Genomic DNA, 18,371 nt, shown 5'->3' with positions numbered 1-18,371 from the left:
CAGATATTTATGGCAATTGGGACATTCTGTGACTCTGTACTAGAGCATTGTTGCCTCTATTTGCATTTTGAATCATCAAACATGGTAAAAGTTATCTAATTTCCTCTGCCTAAATGTTCCAACAATGTCCGAATGTGTAGAATGAGCTCAGACCTGTTCACCACATGAGCTTAATATAGAAGGTGCAGTTACACGTATGACCTGAGGTGGCAGTAGTGAGTATAAAATGGCTAACTTGCATCTAGCCCCTTTAATGCATATCTGGCTTTTGGGCAGTTTGTATATCAAAAAAAAGAAGAAGAAATAAAGTAAACAAAACTCACATTTATTATTTATGTTTGTGCCGGCTCTCCGTCATCCAGGATGTATTCAACATGATGCTTTTATTACTTAATGCAAATTATGGAAAGTTGCTTTTCCGTAAGTACATTAATAATATTACCAACCTTTATTGATCTGTTATGACAGACATTACAAATAAGTGATGGCGCAGCGTTTATTGTTGACACAAAGGGTAACACTGCTCCCTGGCTGCGCAGAAGGAAATAAAAATACAGCAATGTGCTAAGGAGTCTGTTCAGGATGGACGGTCTGCTGTGAAAATGTTAGATTTCATGACACAAATGAGGGTATATGGTAAGCCTTAGGGCTGGAGTAATCACAGAAGACTATCCTTCCTCAGAAGACTATCTTACACTGACCAGACAGGAGAATCCTCCCACTGTGCTCAACCTGCTGACAATCAAAGATCATTGGAAACATTCAACTCTTACACTGCAGATGACAGTGTAAGAGCTTATTGACTATGTATATTTATGTTTCTCCAAAAATCTAAAGTATGTAAATAAACGTGTGTGCATTTAAAGCAGTACTAAGTAACTTGTTTACCATAATAAATCGGATTCGTAGTCTCTTTGCAGGTAATACAAGTGTTAATGGGATGATTGGGGGGTCTTTCATCTCCCCCTGGTGTCTCTGGCCAGGAAACCACAATTGCAACTTTGCTGGAGTCACCAATGCACACTAATGGAATCACGAAGAAGAAGCTAACAGGCTAACGGGCAAAGCTAGCTGCGGGCTAGCACCACTTAAACAGTATTTACAGCCAAGTTGGAGTGAAAAATATTATCTCCAATGTGTAATTGGATGAACAATATCTCTCTCTCCCTTTATTTTTTCTGTCAGCGTAGTATTTACTCTCACGGACCAATAATGACTAAAAAAACGGTAACATGCTACGACACCTGCAGTGGCGCTTATGGCCTCTAGGGGCATGAGTTACTTAGTTCTGCTTTAATAAGGCACTTGCTAGATTTTAGTGACATAATTTCAGTTGACTGTTTTTAGAAATCAGCATGAACATTGGCATCATTGTTATTCTACTGTAGTAGTAGTAGTAGTAGTAGTAGTAGTAGTAGTAGTAGTAGTAGTAGTAGTAGTAGTAGTAGTAGTAGTAGTAGTAGTAGTAGAAGTAGTGGTATTGTCAAAGTTCCGGATTATACAGGGTCCATTTATGGTTTAATGGGGACAATACTTTGTTTAGTCTTAATTAAATCCAATAATAATGCAGTAAAAACATAATGAAGTTGTATGTAAGAGTATGTGTGCTATGTTTATTCTCATTTACTAAGAGATGTGCTGGTGAGATTAAAAGCAAAGTGTAAAAGCTGGCAGGAGTCTCAAGTCATGTAGAATGAGGACAGTTGCCTGTTCAAAACAACAGGATAAAGTCTTGTTGGCTGTGCCCCAGTGTCCACCACACTTTATAATGCCAAGTCCTTCATATATCAAATGCAAGTCAATAATTTAAAGATGTCCGTAAACAGGTCTGAAACCAATGTAGTACTAAATGTAGCAAAAAATAATCTACTTTGACACAATCTCACTTAAGGCTAATCTCTGTTATATCACATTCTTTACATAAAAAAGGACCTTACCCTGTGCATCCACTGTGCACTTATATGTAAAACACACTAAACACTCGTCGGCCATGTTTGTAGTCCTTAAAGCCTACGGACTCTGCGCCTCCTCGCTCTGCTCGGTGATGGTGCGGTAGTGTTGCGGCTGGTTTGGAGCGAGAGGGGAGTCCGTGGTTTTGGTGAAAAGTGGCGCTCTGCTCTTGTGCTTGAGGAGGACCCATTTGGAGGTGACCAGGTCTCCGTAGCCCTGGCTGTGAGAGAAGGCGTATCCCGAGCGGCGCGTGCTGATCCGGCGAGGCGGAGGGCGGCGAGGAGCGGGGGTCGGGAGAGCTTCTTCTCTCGTCTTATACCTCACCTGTGACCAGAGACAAAAAGGATTTCATGAACAACGATCGCATGTAGTAGGGCATGAAAGCACACTGGCCTGGTCAGAATTGTTTTTTTTTCCTATTCTATTCAAGGACTAGTATGGGATTCCCTCTTATAAACCAAAGTTCAAAGGAGCATGATTGACAGGCAGAATAACCAGACAGTTTGTATAATCATGGAGATCATGGCTTACTAAAGGAAAAAGGAAAAGAATGAAGACATTTACACAGAGAAGTGAACAACACCGCCATCTTCTGATCAACTGGTGAAAGCTGAAGATAAAAATGTTATTCAGAGGTGAGATAAATTATAAAGTTATCTGGGTAAACTAGGTTATTTAAAAGGAAAGGTCTTCCGGAGTGAAGTGGTACAAATATTGTGCACTACGGATTGAATCGAAACATTTGGTATAGCTCAAAACCACAACAATATTTGCCTATGAGTGCAATTCCAGATGCTCTTGCATTCCAAAAAAGAAAGCTGGACTGGCCATCTTGCCTGGCTAAAATTGCTGTTGGTCACAATGAAAATCTTTAACTTTAGAGAGAGTTGATGTAGAGGCCACGGCCTTATCTAACAATGCATCAATAATTAACCCGAGGGCGAGGCACAAATCTAATCTGCTTTGTAGCTTCTACCTTATCATTGATTGTAGGCCATAGCTGTTGTAAAATGAAGCGCAAAGCCACCACAGGCAGGACGCAGAGCAAAGTGGTCAGCAGGATGGTCAGCCACACGTTGGGCTGATTCAGGGAGTTTCTCGCTGTCCCTGGACACAACACAACATTACAACTTTAGATAAAGTATAAAGTTAATGCATTTGCAAAGTTGTAATTTATAGTAACTTCTTTGATCAATAGTTGAAGCAATTATATGCTTTTCTTTTTTTCCAAAAAGTCAAAGACACACTAAAGATTATCTCACCTATAAAGGGGAAAGCTGATGTGAAGATGAGAAACATCCCGTTGCTGTACATGGTAAAGCTCACAGCAAAGTAAGCAGCCAGACTGCCCCAGACAAAGAACTGGTTCATCGCAGTCCAGTAGTGAGTGTCCAGACAAAGCTGAAAAGAACACAGAAAATGTAAATTTGACTAATACACTTTTGAACAGATGGACATTTTGAAGTTTGGTGTGGATGTTTTTCTGGCACCTGAAAGTTGACCGCCACTAGAAGAGCTGTCTGCGCTAACAATGCAAAGGTCTGATAGTCTGCGATGTCTTTGCCGTCATCTCGGACTGTGTCCACCATCGCAGCCCAGGGGATGAAGAAGAGGACAAGGGAGCTATAGCAGCTGTGCAACATCACACGCACAAAGATCTTTTTACTGAAGTAGCTGTTGAGCTGTCCTGGGACATAAAGCTGAGGGTACTGGAAACTCCAGCGGTCATTCACATCCTAAAATATATACATAAAAAATGAACTGTATTATGGAAAATGGGTATACTATGAAATACTGTCTGAGTTATGCATACTTGCTCAAAGAGGCTCAAGCCGAGGACAGGGAGGGCTGTGTACACCAAGTTGTAGCAAGTGATGAACCACTCATCATACACTGTCTACACAACAAACAAGCATTTACAAGTCTTAGTAATTACAAGCATCCTTTTTGTAATACTTCTCCGAAATGAAAATTTCTCACCTGTGCAGAAAAGCCACAGAAGAAGGCGTACCAGAATTGCATAAAAGTGAAGGTGAAGTTCTTGTAGAAGAAATAACAGAGGAACTTGCACATGCGTATGTAGGACCAGCGGCCGTGCACCAGCAGGAGGCGCTGCAGGTAACGGAACTGGGCAAAGGAGAAGTCGCTGGACAGCACAGCCTGCATGCCCTCCTGCCCGCTGATCCCCACACCGATGTGAGCAGCTAAGGACACAAAGCAAAGCCCTGACACACCTTTTCATATTGCTTATTGTAATCTGTGAAGAAAGGCCATGGTTTTCTCTTGCTAATAATGAATAAAACATTTATCTGGGTTTTTGGCACTGACATTTAGAAGAGTTTATTTTAGATTTACGGCCCTCCACCTGATGCCACGCACATACCCTTGATCATGCTGACGTCATTGGCCCCGTCCCCTATGGCCAGAGTCACAGCCTGTTTGTACTTCTTGACCAGTTGGACGACCTGAGCCTTCTGCAAAGGGGTGACCCTGCAGCAGATAACTGTCTGACACATGCACGCCGTCCGCAGAAACTCCAGACGCAAGTCCTTCTCCAGAGCATACGCCTGGGAGGAGAAGAGAAAATAAACAATTACAAAAAAAGAATCATTAAGATGAAGATTTTCATGAGCTTACACACTATTCAGCAAATAACGTTTGGGTGATGAAGGGAGAGGGGAGTACAGAGAGGAGAGAGGACAGAGAGGAGAGAGTACAGAGAGGAGAGAGTACAGAGAGGAGGACAGAGAGGGGGAGAGAGAGGGGAGAGGATGAGAGAGAGGAGGAGTAGAGAGGAGGGCAGGAGGAGAGAGGAGTACAGAGAGGAGAGAGGACAGAGAGGAGGACAGAGGAGGACAGAGAGGAGGACAGGGTGAGAGGAGGACAGAGAGGAGGAGAGAGGACAGAGAGGAGGACAGAGAGGGGAGAGGATGAGAGAGGAGGACAGAGAGGAGGAGAGAGAGGGGAGAGGAGTACAGAGAGGAGGAGGGAGAGGGGAGAGGAGTACAGAGAGGAGGAGGGAGAGGGGAGAGGAGTACAGAGAGGAGCAGAGAGAGGGGAGAGGAGTGCAGAGAGGAGGAGAGAGAGGAGAGGAGCACAGATAGGAGGAGAGAGAGGGGAGAGGAGTACAGAGAGGAGGAGGGAGAGGGGAGAGGAGTACAGAGAGGAGGAGGGAGAGGGGAGAGGAGTACAGAGAGGAGGAGAGAGAGGAGAGGAGCACAGATAGGAGGAGAGAGAGGGGAGAGGAGTACAGAGAGGAGCAGAGAGAGGGGAGAGGAGTACAGAGAGGAGCAGAGAGAGGGGAGAGGAGTACAGAGAGGAGGAGGGAGAGGGGAGAGGAGTACAGAGAGGAGCAGAGAGAGGGGAGAGGAGTGCAGAGAGGAGGAGAGAGAGGAGAGGAGCACAGATAGGAGGAGGGAGAGGGGAGAGGAGTACAGAGAGGAGGAGGGAGAGGGGAGAGGAGTACAGAGAGGAGCAGAGAGAGGGGAGAGGAGTGCAGAGAGGAGGAGAGAGAGGAGAGGAGCACAGATAGGAGGAGAGAGAGGGGAGAGGAGTACAGAGAGGAGCAGAGAGAGGGGAGAGGAGTACAGAGAGGAGCAGAGAGAGGGGAGAGGAGTATAGAGAGGAGGGCAGGATGAGAGAGAGTACAGAGAGGAGGAGAGAGGGGAGAGGAGCACAGATAGGAGCAGAGAGAGGGGGGAGGAGTACAGAGAGGAGGGCAGGATGAGAGAGAGTACAGAGAGGACGAGGAGAGAGGGGAGAGGAGTACAGAGAGGAGCAGAGAGAGGAGAGAGGAGTGCAGAGAGGAGGACAGGAGAACAGAGGAATGGCGAGACAAGCGTAAGAGGAGAGAGGACATAGACCCACAACTGGGAGACTCCATATGATGTTTCTTGAGGTGCAGATAAATGCATAAATAATAAAGTAATAAAATTAAGTTAAAACTGAGGGAATGGAAATAGGCCACTATATTGTATCCTGAACTCAGATAATAAGCTGGCATTACTTGAAACTAGAATGCGTGACATGACGTGGGTCAGACGGGCCAGGACCTGTGGGGGAACTCCTGGAAACTGTTCTCACCAAACTGTGCCCGTTTATAATAAGTCCATAGTCTCCGTCCACTTTGTCGTCTGGGACCCTCTGTGCGGTTTGCATCCACAACAGCCCCGCGCGAGACTTTTTCACCACAGGCACATCCGGGGCATCGGGACACATCTTCCTCAGAGCAGTTCTGAAGACCAACATTTCAGATTAGAATTGATTGGGACTAGATTTGAGGATTTATCTCTCTTTAGTCTATCGGATGACGTACTCCAGCTCTTGTTTCACTCCTTCCGGTGTATTAGCTGATATAATGAAAATGTCCTTCATCTCCTCCCTCAGCATGTTGCAGGAATAGCCAATGTTCTCTGCCGTTTCTGTAAAACCAAATAAAAAAAGGAAACACCAAATACAACAGACTTCTTTTTCACAGTATATTGCCTTGTCATTTGTAGCTTCATGAACTCACCCTGTTTATCTCCAGTCAACACCCAGATTTTTATGTCGGCTTTAGCCAGCTGCTCGATTGTCTGCGGAACACCATCCTGAAGTTTGTCCTCCACAGCAGACGATCCTAATAACTTTAAACAGATGTGTAAGTTGAGGAAATCGCAGCTGTCACATTATAAACGTAACCTGTACATACCATGAGGCCCTTCTCGATCTCTTCATACAGCTCGTCCAGTCTCTCCTCTCGGTCATCCATGGAAATACTGGCTTCATGGTGTCGCTGTTTCCACTTCTCCACGTAGTCTTCATCCAAGTCTTTGTAGGCCAGGACCAGTGTGCGCAGCCCGTCTCCCGCGTACTCCTGGGAATTTGACCATTATGATTCCAATTAGGATTACACATACTAGGGCTGGGACGATGCACTTTTGCCACAAGCTGATGTGTGTCACGATACTCAGGGGCTGATCCGATACGTTTGGCGATACAGCAAGTAATTATGATAAGTAACATGTTTAAAATGTGTAAAAAAGTCATGTGTCTAAATTTATAAACCAAGTGTAAAGATTGAAAAGTGCATCAACATAAAACGTAACAAAGTGCAATGTAACTGGAACTGGAAAACAAAGGAGTGTGTGATAAAAATGTCTCCAAACACAAGTATTGAAAGTATTGTATGTAAGTATCGTTGCTTGGTATTGCAGCACAGTATTGCGATCCAAGTCCGATCCGATATTTAATCCCAGCCCTAATAAATACAGCCACAAACAGTGATTAACATTCACAGCAGTATGTATTTTTCAATGACAAAATAATTCTGCAATAAACTGTATTTCTGTTTTTTTCAGTGGTTTGATAAACAATCTTGGCCATTGGACTTATTCAGGGGGCACTAACACACACAAAAAATGTTTGTATGAATTCAATTAGTATGCAAGTGAGTTTTTAACCAAACTGTTGTTTTTTCTTCACTTTTCAAACTCCAAACTGTGTAAAACAAAATGGCTGTTGGATTGAAGCCTCCCATTATCCAAAATGGCATCCAGCCTCTGTCTGATGCCCATCTCCACCACAGCATCCACTATCCAGCAAGTCCAGGGACCTTCCAATCTCACTGCTGGCCTTTCTCAGCACCTTGTCCAGGTGTTTACAGCAGTTTACAGACTGCCCCGTAGAAAAGGGCAGAGGGGTACGCACTCTGAATCAAGCGTGCAGAATTATTAGGCAGCAATTTTCCCTCATACAAAATGGGAATTAAAAAAACATCTTAAAATCCCTGAAAAGTCACACATGGTTTAAAGCTGGTCAGAGGGATGCACCTCTCTCGAAATTTAAACAAATATTGAAGAAATGAGATGGCAAGAAAAGACACAATTGCAATCAGGAATCCATTATCAACCAGTGCTGCCGTGTTCAGCACCTGACCTGAAGTGTCCAGAAGTACAAGGTGTTCAGTGCAGTATTCAGAGAGTATATAATTGTAACAGTATGCTTCTCGTAAGCCAGAGCTATGTTCTCCGAGAGCTCAATAAGGTGGGTCACAACAGGCTCAAGTACGCACAAATATCAACTTTTTTATCCGTATAAAAAGTTCCATGATGCACCTTCAAATCCAATATATAGATTCATACCTTCATTTAGAAGAAATATATGATTGCATTCTCACATTCAGATGCTGGGTTGTTATTTTCATCAATTTGCCACAAGATGGATGCAGTCTTTCATAGATGATAGTGTCAGCTCCTTTGCAGAAGAGTGTGATCTTGCCCTCAGGATCACGCACTACAAACAAAACAGAAAAAACAGATATTTGAAGTAACCATTAGATGAGACGAGGGCCATCATCAGACCCACCTATGACAGACATCCTCTTGCGGACATTGTTGAAGTCCAGGACAGCAATGAGCTCGTATGTGACGTGTCTCCCCATCTCCACCACTGTGATGGTCTCAGGGGTACGGGACAGGAAAACGAAGCCAAAGTTTCGGGCCGCTGTTACAAGAGCGCCCTCATCTGGTGACTGGGCCTGGTAGCAAAGATCACCTGGGAATAAAATGGCCGTTGTGTATGAATTATTTCACAATTTCACACGTCGACAACAACTACTCCGGATCTATTTCAGTTTTATTTAGATCAACAATATTGTTCCAGCGGGCCAAATTTGGCCCGTGGAACAATATTGTTGGCCCGCCAGAGGGTGACCTACTTTTGCTCAGTGTATGGTTAATACTAACTCTCTTCCCATTCATTCTCAATGGTAAATATGGATGCAGTACACTCTTTGGCCACTAGCGTCAAATTGGGGGCGCTGTTTCACTCCTTTTGTAAAGTTAAGGAAACACTTGTGGTGTTTATCACAGAGTGTTGTAGCATCAACTTTCCCAGTTTTCCAACCTTTGCTGCAAAAGTTGTTGCCATGTACATGTTAAAAATATACGTATAAAATAATTTATGCTGAACTGACATTTTCAAAATGATCTAATATCACATTTTCTTTGAGTTAACAAATGAATGATTTAAAGTCACTGTAGGTACTGTAGATACAGGTGTTGTTGTTTGTATTTTGCACTATATTGCTGCAATAGTTGATTTTGTTCTACAAAAACTAGGCTTTTTCTGGTTAACATTTATATTACTGTAGCATGGTATTTGCATGGGTAGAATCAAATGCAAATGTATAGGCTGCCGAAAAAGAAAATAAAGTAACTTTTTTTTGCAGTTATATGTGTTTCACACTTGACATCGCTGTGTTTGGCCCACGACTCTTTCTTCTTCATTTTGGCCCTCAGAGACAAAAAGTTTGGGCACCTCTGATTTAGATCATTAGACTAGGTTTTGTCCATGTTCCTTCCTTTAGGTCTCGTTTTGACCATATTCGTAGCTTTGTCCTGGTTAAGAAGAAGGAGAGGAACAGGAAGAAGAACAAGAAGAAGAAGAACACATTCACTCCATACTCGGTGGTGTTCAGTTTCCACTGAGGGAAAGTGACAGAAACGCAGTCGCGACAGCACACATTTGCACCACCACCATCATACATTCACACATGTCCCACACACATCATGCATCCTGGCCTATTGTACATGTTTTTAGTGCCTGATGCCAGATGCTCCAAGATGCTAGCACCAAGTGAAAATGAATGAAAGGCAAGTAGATTTGTGCCTAGTAGAGCAAAGCGGAATGCTGAATAGGTATTGTACGACTGGAAAAGGCTTATTAGTCCAGCTTTAAACTTATGGGGCAGTCACACCTTGACGATTTAGCCAGCGTATGCCCACGTATGATAAATCTGACAAATACATTGGATAAGTTATGGGTAAGTTTTGTATAAGTTATGAGCATGCTGAAGCACGTCCACATACGGCAAGTACGCTGGCAAACAGGTAAGTTATGTGATCGTTGACACACGTTAATTGTAAGTTACTCATAAGTCGTGATCTCTAATGTCTTTTTTTAGTCTTGAGTGCTACAAGTCCTGATAACACCCATGTAGTTCTTGTCATGCTTAAGTTTTGTTAGACAGTCCCTCAGTGCTTACCCGGACTCCTCTCCTCGGGCATGACGGTGTGACACAGAGCCAGCAGCCTGAAGAAAGCCTGTGCCTCTAAGGTCCCCTCCCTCACTGCCTCCACCAGACTGTGGTCATGGAAGACAAACTTGGGGTCTGCCAGTTGATTCCACGAGAAATCCACTTTCTCTGTTTTCTACAGTTTGTTAGTCACAGTACAGTGTTAACACATGAAGCAGTACAATGGGGGATTTAGAAAAAAAAAAAAATCATTTACCGCTGTGATTTCAACTCTTTGTCCAGAAAAGTCAAACAACTCTCCTGCAAAACAACCAAACAAATAATATGATTGTGTATTAATCATCTCATGAAGAAGAGCACCTGAGTCATAACAAAGTCCCTGCGGAAAAGTCTGTAGTCTAATTCAAGAGTGTTTGTGTTTGTCGAGAATGAAGAGAGATGAAGAGCGAGGAGAGACATTCAGTCAAGTATCAATGGTACACATATGACAGAAGTGTTCTGGCCGATGTGCAGAATCCTTAACCACTACTCTCAGCGTTATGTAACATTCTAGTATCTGCTGTAAGCACGGTAAACGGTTCATGTAAACATTATATAGGTATGCAGCTAACAGTGTTGGGAAAGTTACTTTAAAACTGTAATATATTCTACAGTATATTAGTAGCTACAACTTCAAAAATGTAACATGTTTGTATCACATATTACTGTTTCACTACTTTGAGTCACTTTTGGCAAAATATAAACTGAAAACGGTAAAAGGCCACTGAGCAAAAGTGCAGTCAAAGATTTATTTTTCCTTGGCTTTCCCCCATTCTCTCATGTTTTGTTTTCCAGTGCCCAACTTGATTTGGTGCTGTTTTTTATTTGGACAGAGTGTGGAATTATTTGTTCGTACATTAACAAACCATTTAATTGCACTTGTAACTTGAGCTACTTGGATTGTAATATATTTTTGTATTTTGTTTAAGTAATATGTCATATTCAAAAGATGCTGAAAAAAGTTATATATTTTTGCGCCTCATTACTTTTGTAATACGTTACAACAACACTGAGAGCGAATGAGGATCTGGAATTAAGAATAGTGTTTGGGATGAAATATTATGAATTCAACATTCCTCTGTGTTGGAAAGTGCTAGCATAGTAGCTAAAACAATATAGGGTTGAGGATTGTGATGTCATATCGCTAAGCATCATGGGATTTGCAGCAATAATAAACTAATGGAGATATTAAAAGGTAAAATACCAGAGTTATTGTTCACATTAAAACACTTGGACACCACAGTGTGTTAGATGTATTTACCAGTAAGTGACTCAGCAGCTTACCGAGAGTGTTTTTAGCTAATGTTAGTCTATGGAAAATGTTTGCTAGCATCCACAAACATGGAAACAGTAAATTCACAACACAACTCTTAAAAAAAAAAAAAAAAACGTCTGTGTAACGACTCCTAATGAAAAAAGTTTCGTAGTTTAGTTTAGTTTAGTTTATTTGTTCATTTGAGCAGTTAAAATTCTGCTCAAAAGGAGTGGGCCGAAGCAAAAGCTTATAGACGCCCACCCCGAAATCATTACAATAAAAGTGGATATCACAACAATTCCCAATTCCCGTTATTCCCATCAACATAATAAAATGACAAGTTTTTAGTATATTGTTAGCATCTGCCTTCCTGAAGTAAACAATTGTCTGAAGTTTTCACATTTTACTGTGATTAAGTGCTTGCTTCTTTATCCTTGCACTTTCTTAAAATTAAGGCACGTGATTACCGACCGTAGTTTCTGCCGTTGATGGAACACTTGTTGAATGTCATGATGTTTTGGGTCAGAGTTCCCGTCTTGTCGCTGAAGATGTACTTGATCTGCCCCAGCTCCTCGTTGAGCGTGGTGGTGCGGGCCTGCGCTGGGGTGTCACTCTTGGGGTAGTACATCTTCCTGTCCCAGTCTATGTAGAAGCTGTTCCCCAGGCGGATGATCTCAACACTAATCAGAAATAAAATAGAAGAGATACGTAAAATTCGCATCGAAAAATAATAATAGTATATTTCATTATTGTCTGTCAAATCGTTATTACATCATTGACTCATTTCATCATGACTCTTTTCCGATATATTTGAAGTAACAGGTGAACGCTGCTATACCTCACATATAGAGAAATCGGCACCACAGTGTTGAGCACGATGACATAGCTCCAGAAGGACAGGAACGAGGAGAGCTGAGCATTGATCCCAGGTTCATAAGGAAGAAAGACCTGGAAGCTGGAGCCCTCCCTTGAGTCCCAGATGGCATTCCCGACGGCCATGACAGCGCACATACAGGCCAGGAAACCAAAGATCTGGACAGGGAACAGAGAATAAAGACATCACAATGTACTTGTAATGGATTTAATTGTATTATTTATGAACTCACACAAAGCACCAGGACGTTCATGAGATGGTCAATGCTGGTTCTTTTGAACATCGACTTTCCGCTGTTTTGCATCAGCTTCGTGTCAGCACCTCAGAAACAGAATAATATATAATATCAAAATAACAGTTGAAACTAAAAGACAGTTTTCATAAAACATCACATCCATTTTCTCGCACATTCATTCAATTGTCACACAGTTTGTTAGGATATTTAAAAGTTATCCGTTTGTCACATTGTCCCAAAAACAAGGCCGGGAACCCAGGGTGCTGAGGGCGCTACAGCACCACCTGGTGGATCGTCTATGCATTACAGGCAATATTAAATAAATAGGAAATAAGCAAAGAAATAGCGTTTTGGGGGGCAATCTTGTCTCTCAGCACCCCCTAGCCAAAATATCTTCCCACGGCCCTGCCCAAAAATTACAATATTTGTTTTAAATAAGCCTAATTTCCCCCAAAATTGCAGGCTGATGTCATGAGCTGGGTGAGTGTTAGTATCCAACATACTACTTTATGGGGCCATTCATTTGTTAAGAGTACCAGTCCCAACTATAGCATATACTGTATACGTTTACCAACAGTCACAGGTTGCATCTGGATACATATATTTTTACAATTTGACGTGCAATGCTTTAAACCAGGAGTTACCTCCAAAAATAACCAGGCCGAAGCACCAGTCGGTGTTCCTCAAAGTGCATCCCCGGAGCAGCACCTTGTCGTTATCCAGTGCATATGATTGCTCTTGGTAGATCAGGGTTCCTTTAAACTTGTCAAGGCGGTTGTTAGGAGGCTCACATCTGACTTCACCTAAGCACCGGGCCAAGAAGAGCACAGTAGAAATGAGGCTGATTGTGTAAAAGTAACTTGTGTTGACATACCGTTGAAGGAAGCCAAGGACTCGATGGAGTCTCCCAGTTCCCCCGTCACCGTCAGGGCTTGCCTCACCTTCAGATTGGTTTCACTGGGAGAGAGGGAGAAATACAATTATCTCAGACTAAAAAATATTCTCGGAACGTTACAAATATATCAACGTCAGGCAAATTGTATAAACTATTAAAGTATTTACAAGGCCGTGGGAACCCAGGGTGCTGAGGGCGCTGCAGCACCCCCCGGTGGATAGTTTGTGAACTGCAGGCAATATTAACCCCTCAACTCCCACCTGAACCGAGCACATTTTCTCCAGTGTTACCCCAGTCCAAAAGCTTCTGGAAAAAAGGTGTGAAAATAGCAACAAAACTGAGACGAAAACAAGGATGAAAATGTGAAAAAAGTGAGAAAACGTTGACGAAAAAGTGACAAAAAAATTACAAAAAATTACAAAAATTGACAAAAATTGGACAAAAAAATTGAGAAAAAATGGATGAAAAAGTGACAAGAATTTGACAAAAAAATGCGAAGAATTTGACGAAAAAGTGACAAAAAAGTCACAAAAATTTGACAAAAATGAGATGACTGCCCAACAAAAAAATTGATGAAAACCTACAGGATTTGAGTAAAGCTGAACTGGAGAAAATGCTCTCGGTTCAGGCGGGAGTTAAGAGGTTAATAAATAGGATTTATGCACAGAAAAAGTATTTTGGGGGTAAATTTTGTCCCTCAGCACCCCTATCTAAAATATCTTCCCACGGCTCTGAGTATTTAACTGATCAGAGTCCATCAATCACAGGAGAATTGCATCAGTCTCCACAACTAGATCATAAATGTGCTTATTATTATTATTCTGATCTTATAGCCCGATATATCTTGCATCGGTCATCATCATCATGTAACGGTCAGACTGGACAGCAGGCCGTTACGTTCAGAGGAATGAAATCCTGGAAATATGCCGAAAGATATTTCTAACATTGCAGACATCAACATTTTTGAAAAGACTGCAATTAATGAAATCATGAAGTGAAATTAATGTTGTAATTATGTATTCATGTTGTAGATCCATATAATGTAAATACTGCACAAATATTTTCGAATGTGATCTGAGCTAATTGTACGAAAATGTGATTTCTTAATCTGGACCCCAGGAAGACCAGCCATCGTCAAGGCAATGGCTAGTGGGGATCAAAATAAACAAACAAACAATCATACCCGTCCAGTTCAGCGGTTTCCACATAGACCAGGTTGAGAGGTTCACTGCTCGATAACAGCAGGAGGTCAGCCTGAAAATAAAACACAAGTCAGAGATAAGGCTAAGTGATCATACGATAAGATAAGAACCCTTAGCTCTGACTGAGGATGCCACAGGACAAGCCATAATATATCTACAGTCTTATGGGTAGCACTGCACATACTGTGACAAACTCATTATTCTCCAGTCGAATGATGTCCCCAACTTTCACATTCTTCCACTTGTCCTCTTTCAGCCTGACGAAAAAAAAAGGTGCATTGTCAAATCAAGATGGGGCGAATTGATGCAAGTAAAAAAAATCAACAAAAAAACAATCTATTTTACGTGCTTTGTAGTGAAGGCAATATTTCCGGGTATGTTTTTAAAAGCTTTAAGAGAAAGACTCACTCTCCATCCAGCAGAACGTCTGTCTTTCTGTTATTTACTTGTCTGTCATTCTTGTGTCTGTTCTGCAAAATAAAACAAAAGGCAATGTTATTTTAGAGCATGGCAATGTGTGTCAAATGAATCCACTCACAATGTCGTCAGAGGCATCTTTAACTGCAGTGATGCCCAGCACCAGGGTCAGAGGCACTGCGGTGGTGAACCAGGACAGAGAGGAGACTGCAGGGATTAGCTATCAAGGAAAAAAAGTATTACAAATGATTGAGCTGAATGGACACTGAGAACACTGTAATGATGAAATGACAATACACTATCCTATATGCATGAGGTCCGGGCCTTATTCTTTAATTTTGAGGGCATGGTATAGATACAGACGGCATCTCTGTAATTGCCCATATATGGTCATGTTTGAAAGCAGTTAAGGGGGAAAACAATTTTGAAAAAATCTAAACTTTCTCTAATTATTCAAAAACTACTTTAACAAATGCTGAATTATGAATATCGTTTTCTACTAAATAAAGATACAAAGACATGGAGAGGCACAAAGTGGTTCAACAGCCCAAATAAACATAAAAAAACGGAGAATGCTAACATGATGCTACATGTTAGCATCGGGCTAATGCTAAAGGTTAGCTAGCGTTAGATACAAGTGCCGTTTTTTCACTTCTACAGAACAATCTGCTGTGAGAAAATATCCATATGGGCCCGATTTACACTTGACTTTATTTATGTGTGATAAATAAGTTCATATTTCACCAGAAAATGACTAAAAAGAGTGAAAAATTGTGTTTCCCAAAAGATTCTATTTTCCCCCTCGGCGAAGCCACGCCCCCTTCTATGACGAGATGCCGTCTGTATCTATCGAAATGGAGAAAGAATTACGATGACCCCATGCTTTGCTTTGGATCAGTCCAGTCAAAACAAATGAAAATCAGGTACATGTTTAAATATAGTTGTAGAAATATAATCAAACTTTTCAGTGCTGAGACTTTTACAGGTAAAGTGAAGTGCAGACGGCATCTCTGGAATTGCCCATATATGGTCATGCTTGAAAACAGTTTTGAAAGAAATGTAATCTTTCTCTAACTATTCAATAACTTCTCAACAAATTCTGAATTCTGAATATTGTTTTCTACTAAATAAAGATACAAAGACATGGAGAGGTGCAACGTGGTTCAACAGCCCATAAATACAGAAATAACAGAGAATGCTAACTTGATGCTACATGTTAGCATCGGGCTAATGCTAACAGTTAGCTAGCACTAGCCACAACTGCCGTTTTTTCACTTCTACTGAACAATCCGCTGTGAGAAAATATCCATATGGGCCCGATTTACACTTGACTTTATTTATGTGTGATAAATAAGTTCACATTCAAAATGGCAAATAAGAGTGAAATATTTTGTTTCCCAAAAGATTCTATTTTCCCCCTCGGCGAGGCCACGCCCCCTTCTATGACGAGATGCCGTCTGTGTCTATGGGCCAATCTGTCCAGCTTATAATTAGACACCTTTTTTTCCTATTTGAAAGTTGTATAAATGTTTTCATATATTGTAATGTTGGTACAATCTAACAAAACTGAACATTTTGACACACACACAAAAAAAAAAAAATCTGTCCAGCTTTTTGTTTTGGAAGGTTGAGGTATACCATGAGGCAACAGACACGGTCGGGACATGCAAACACCCCACAGGACACCTCACCCGTCTAGTGCGGGATTCGTAACCAGGACCTTCTTGTTTGTGACGCTTTAACAATGCTGCGATAATGATTACAAAATAAATAAATAAAGTCGATTGAAACGTTGGTCACCTGCAGGACCATGAGGAAGCAGAAGTACACATTGGCCAGCCTCTGTAGCTGCTCAAACAGGTTCAGCGGTAGAAAGGTGATGATGTTGTATTTGGAGGTTTTAATGGAGTTGTCCTAAAGAGAGTGAAGAAATCAGAAATCAGCTCATTGTTATGTTACTGCCTGACACTTAACAATTATTATTAGATTTCAAATTCTACAATATTTAAGACAAACATAATTCATTCATGCAGCACTTTTCCACCAACAATAACAACAGGTGCTACATCAGTACTTACAGCATATTGGTAAGACAAGTTGAAAGGCCTGTCATTGGCGCGAAGAAATCTTTCCACCTCTGAAAATAAAGAGGAACCGTGAAGAAATGAAAAAAAGAGGAAAGAACAGAATCCGATGATCTTACCTTTCTTTTTTCCTTGTCCAAACAATCGCTCAAAGAATGACACTATGGCTCCCATTGTTATTTATATCGCATGTTTAAGACCTAGGAAAGAGTAATAATATAATAATAATGTAATATAGCAATAGTAGCATGGAGTTACATAGTGCATTACAAGCTTCTCCGAGTGCAACAATGGCCCACTATTCAACCGGTGTAATCTACAACCACACAGCTGCTCTGGGTCAAAGTGGAAGACGAGCGTGGTTTGCCAGTCTGCCGCCACTTTGATCACAAGTCATGAGCACATTCACGCGGGCAATCTGAGTGAAGTGCCTTGCCCAAAGACACAACGAGTTCAGGGATTCTAAAGGGGCCGCCGTGTCGAAAACATCCATGAAGAAAACATTTCAAAGATGCGCATTGTAGCTAAATAGTTAAACTAACTGTGTCCGTGCCTTGTGTGGAAACTTGGATCTGGCAAAAACAGTGTAATATCTTTTTATTACTTACAGTTTATTATTTACAGTAGGCATTTGCACCATTGGTGGACAAAGAGGCTTAAGCTACGAAGGCCGGTTATCACATTTTACTATACTTGGTTGGGATCATGTCTGGTGAGTGTTAAACACAGCTTTACAACCGTGAAGTGACAGTTTTGCGATAATAAGCTGAAAAAAGATGTGTGTGTGTGTGTTTTTTATGTTCTATGCACAGTGGCATACAAGAAGCAGACTCGCTCATGGCCATTATGTACAGTATCATTTCACAGAGGCAGTTACAGATTATTTACCTTTTCTTACATTACATCCTGTGCCAATTGCCAGGAAAGGAAACTAGCAAAAAGTGTGAGCATTTTTTTTAAATGGATATGTTGTGATGAAATACGTACTCAAACCTGTTATATGCGCTTGGAAGAAAAGTACAATAATTTAACACAACTTTTAATACTTCCAAGAGTGACTGACCCAACACAATATTGTTCTTTGTGTGGACCTGTCTCTTTCCTGAACTTCAAATACCGGAAATATGAATTTTCTCAGTTACATTTTAACCTCCACGGAAGTAAATACGGAGCCATAAATACAAACAACTCTAGCAACAACTAATAATTAGACCTATGAAAATTGTAACATTTATGCTGAGTATTGATACATATCTGAACCAGATTTTTCATGTGCAGTAGCTGTTACAAACTTGTTGCAAAATGTACCCAATAATAACACAATTATTAAATAAAAATCGATGACAGTCCATATTACTTTATATCATTCACATGAATTATCAGTTGTGGAGATGTTATCTACA

At 41.3% G+C, this 18,371-nt stretch overlaps 1 protein-coding gene across 1 annotated transcript; it reads right to left on the bottom strand.

Annotated features, from left to right (window-relative positions):
* Positions 1–3,036: 3,036 nt before the first annotated feature.
* LOC306959980 (phospholipid-transporting ATPase ID-like) lies at positions 3,037–17,142 on the bottom strand (the record flags this gene model as incomplete). Its single annotated transcript, XM_079552237.1, has 26 exons — positions 3,037–3,057; positions 3,277–3,351; positions 3,441–3,686; positions 3,764–3,847; positions 3,931–4,154; positions 4,334–4,517; positions 6,034–6,184; positions 6,266–6,371; positions 6,464–6,575; positions 6,641–6,805; positions 8,108–8,223; positions 8,296–8,484; positions 9,977–10,142; positions 10,224–10,267; positions 11,733–11,941; positions 12,100–12,293; positions 12,368–12,456; positions 13,015–13,173; positions 13,245–13,327; positions 14,449–14,519; positions 14,652–14,724; positions 14,876–14,937; positions 15,006–15,104; positions 16,685–16,798; positions 16,963–17,021; positions 17,088–17,142. The coding sequence occupies 26 exons, from the start codon at positions 17,140–17,142 to the stop codon at positions 3,037–3,039; spliced, it is 3,150 nt and encodes a 1,049-aa protein (XP_079408363.1).
* Positions 17,143–18,371: the final 1,229 nt, after the last annotated feature.

This window comes from Gobius niger, assembly GCF_951799975.1.
Source record: "Gobius niger genome assembly, chromosome: 2".
Taxonomy (NCBI): Eukaryota; Metazoa; Chordata; class Actinopteri; order Gobiiformes; family Gobiidae; genus Gobius; species Gobius niger.
The sequence above is the reverse complement of the archived record's forward strand: the minus strand, read 5'-3'. Positions and strand labels throughout refer to the sequence as shown.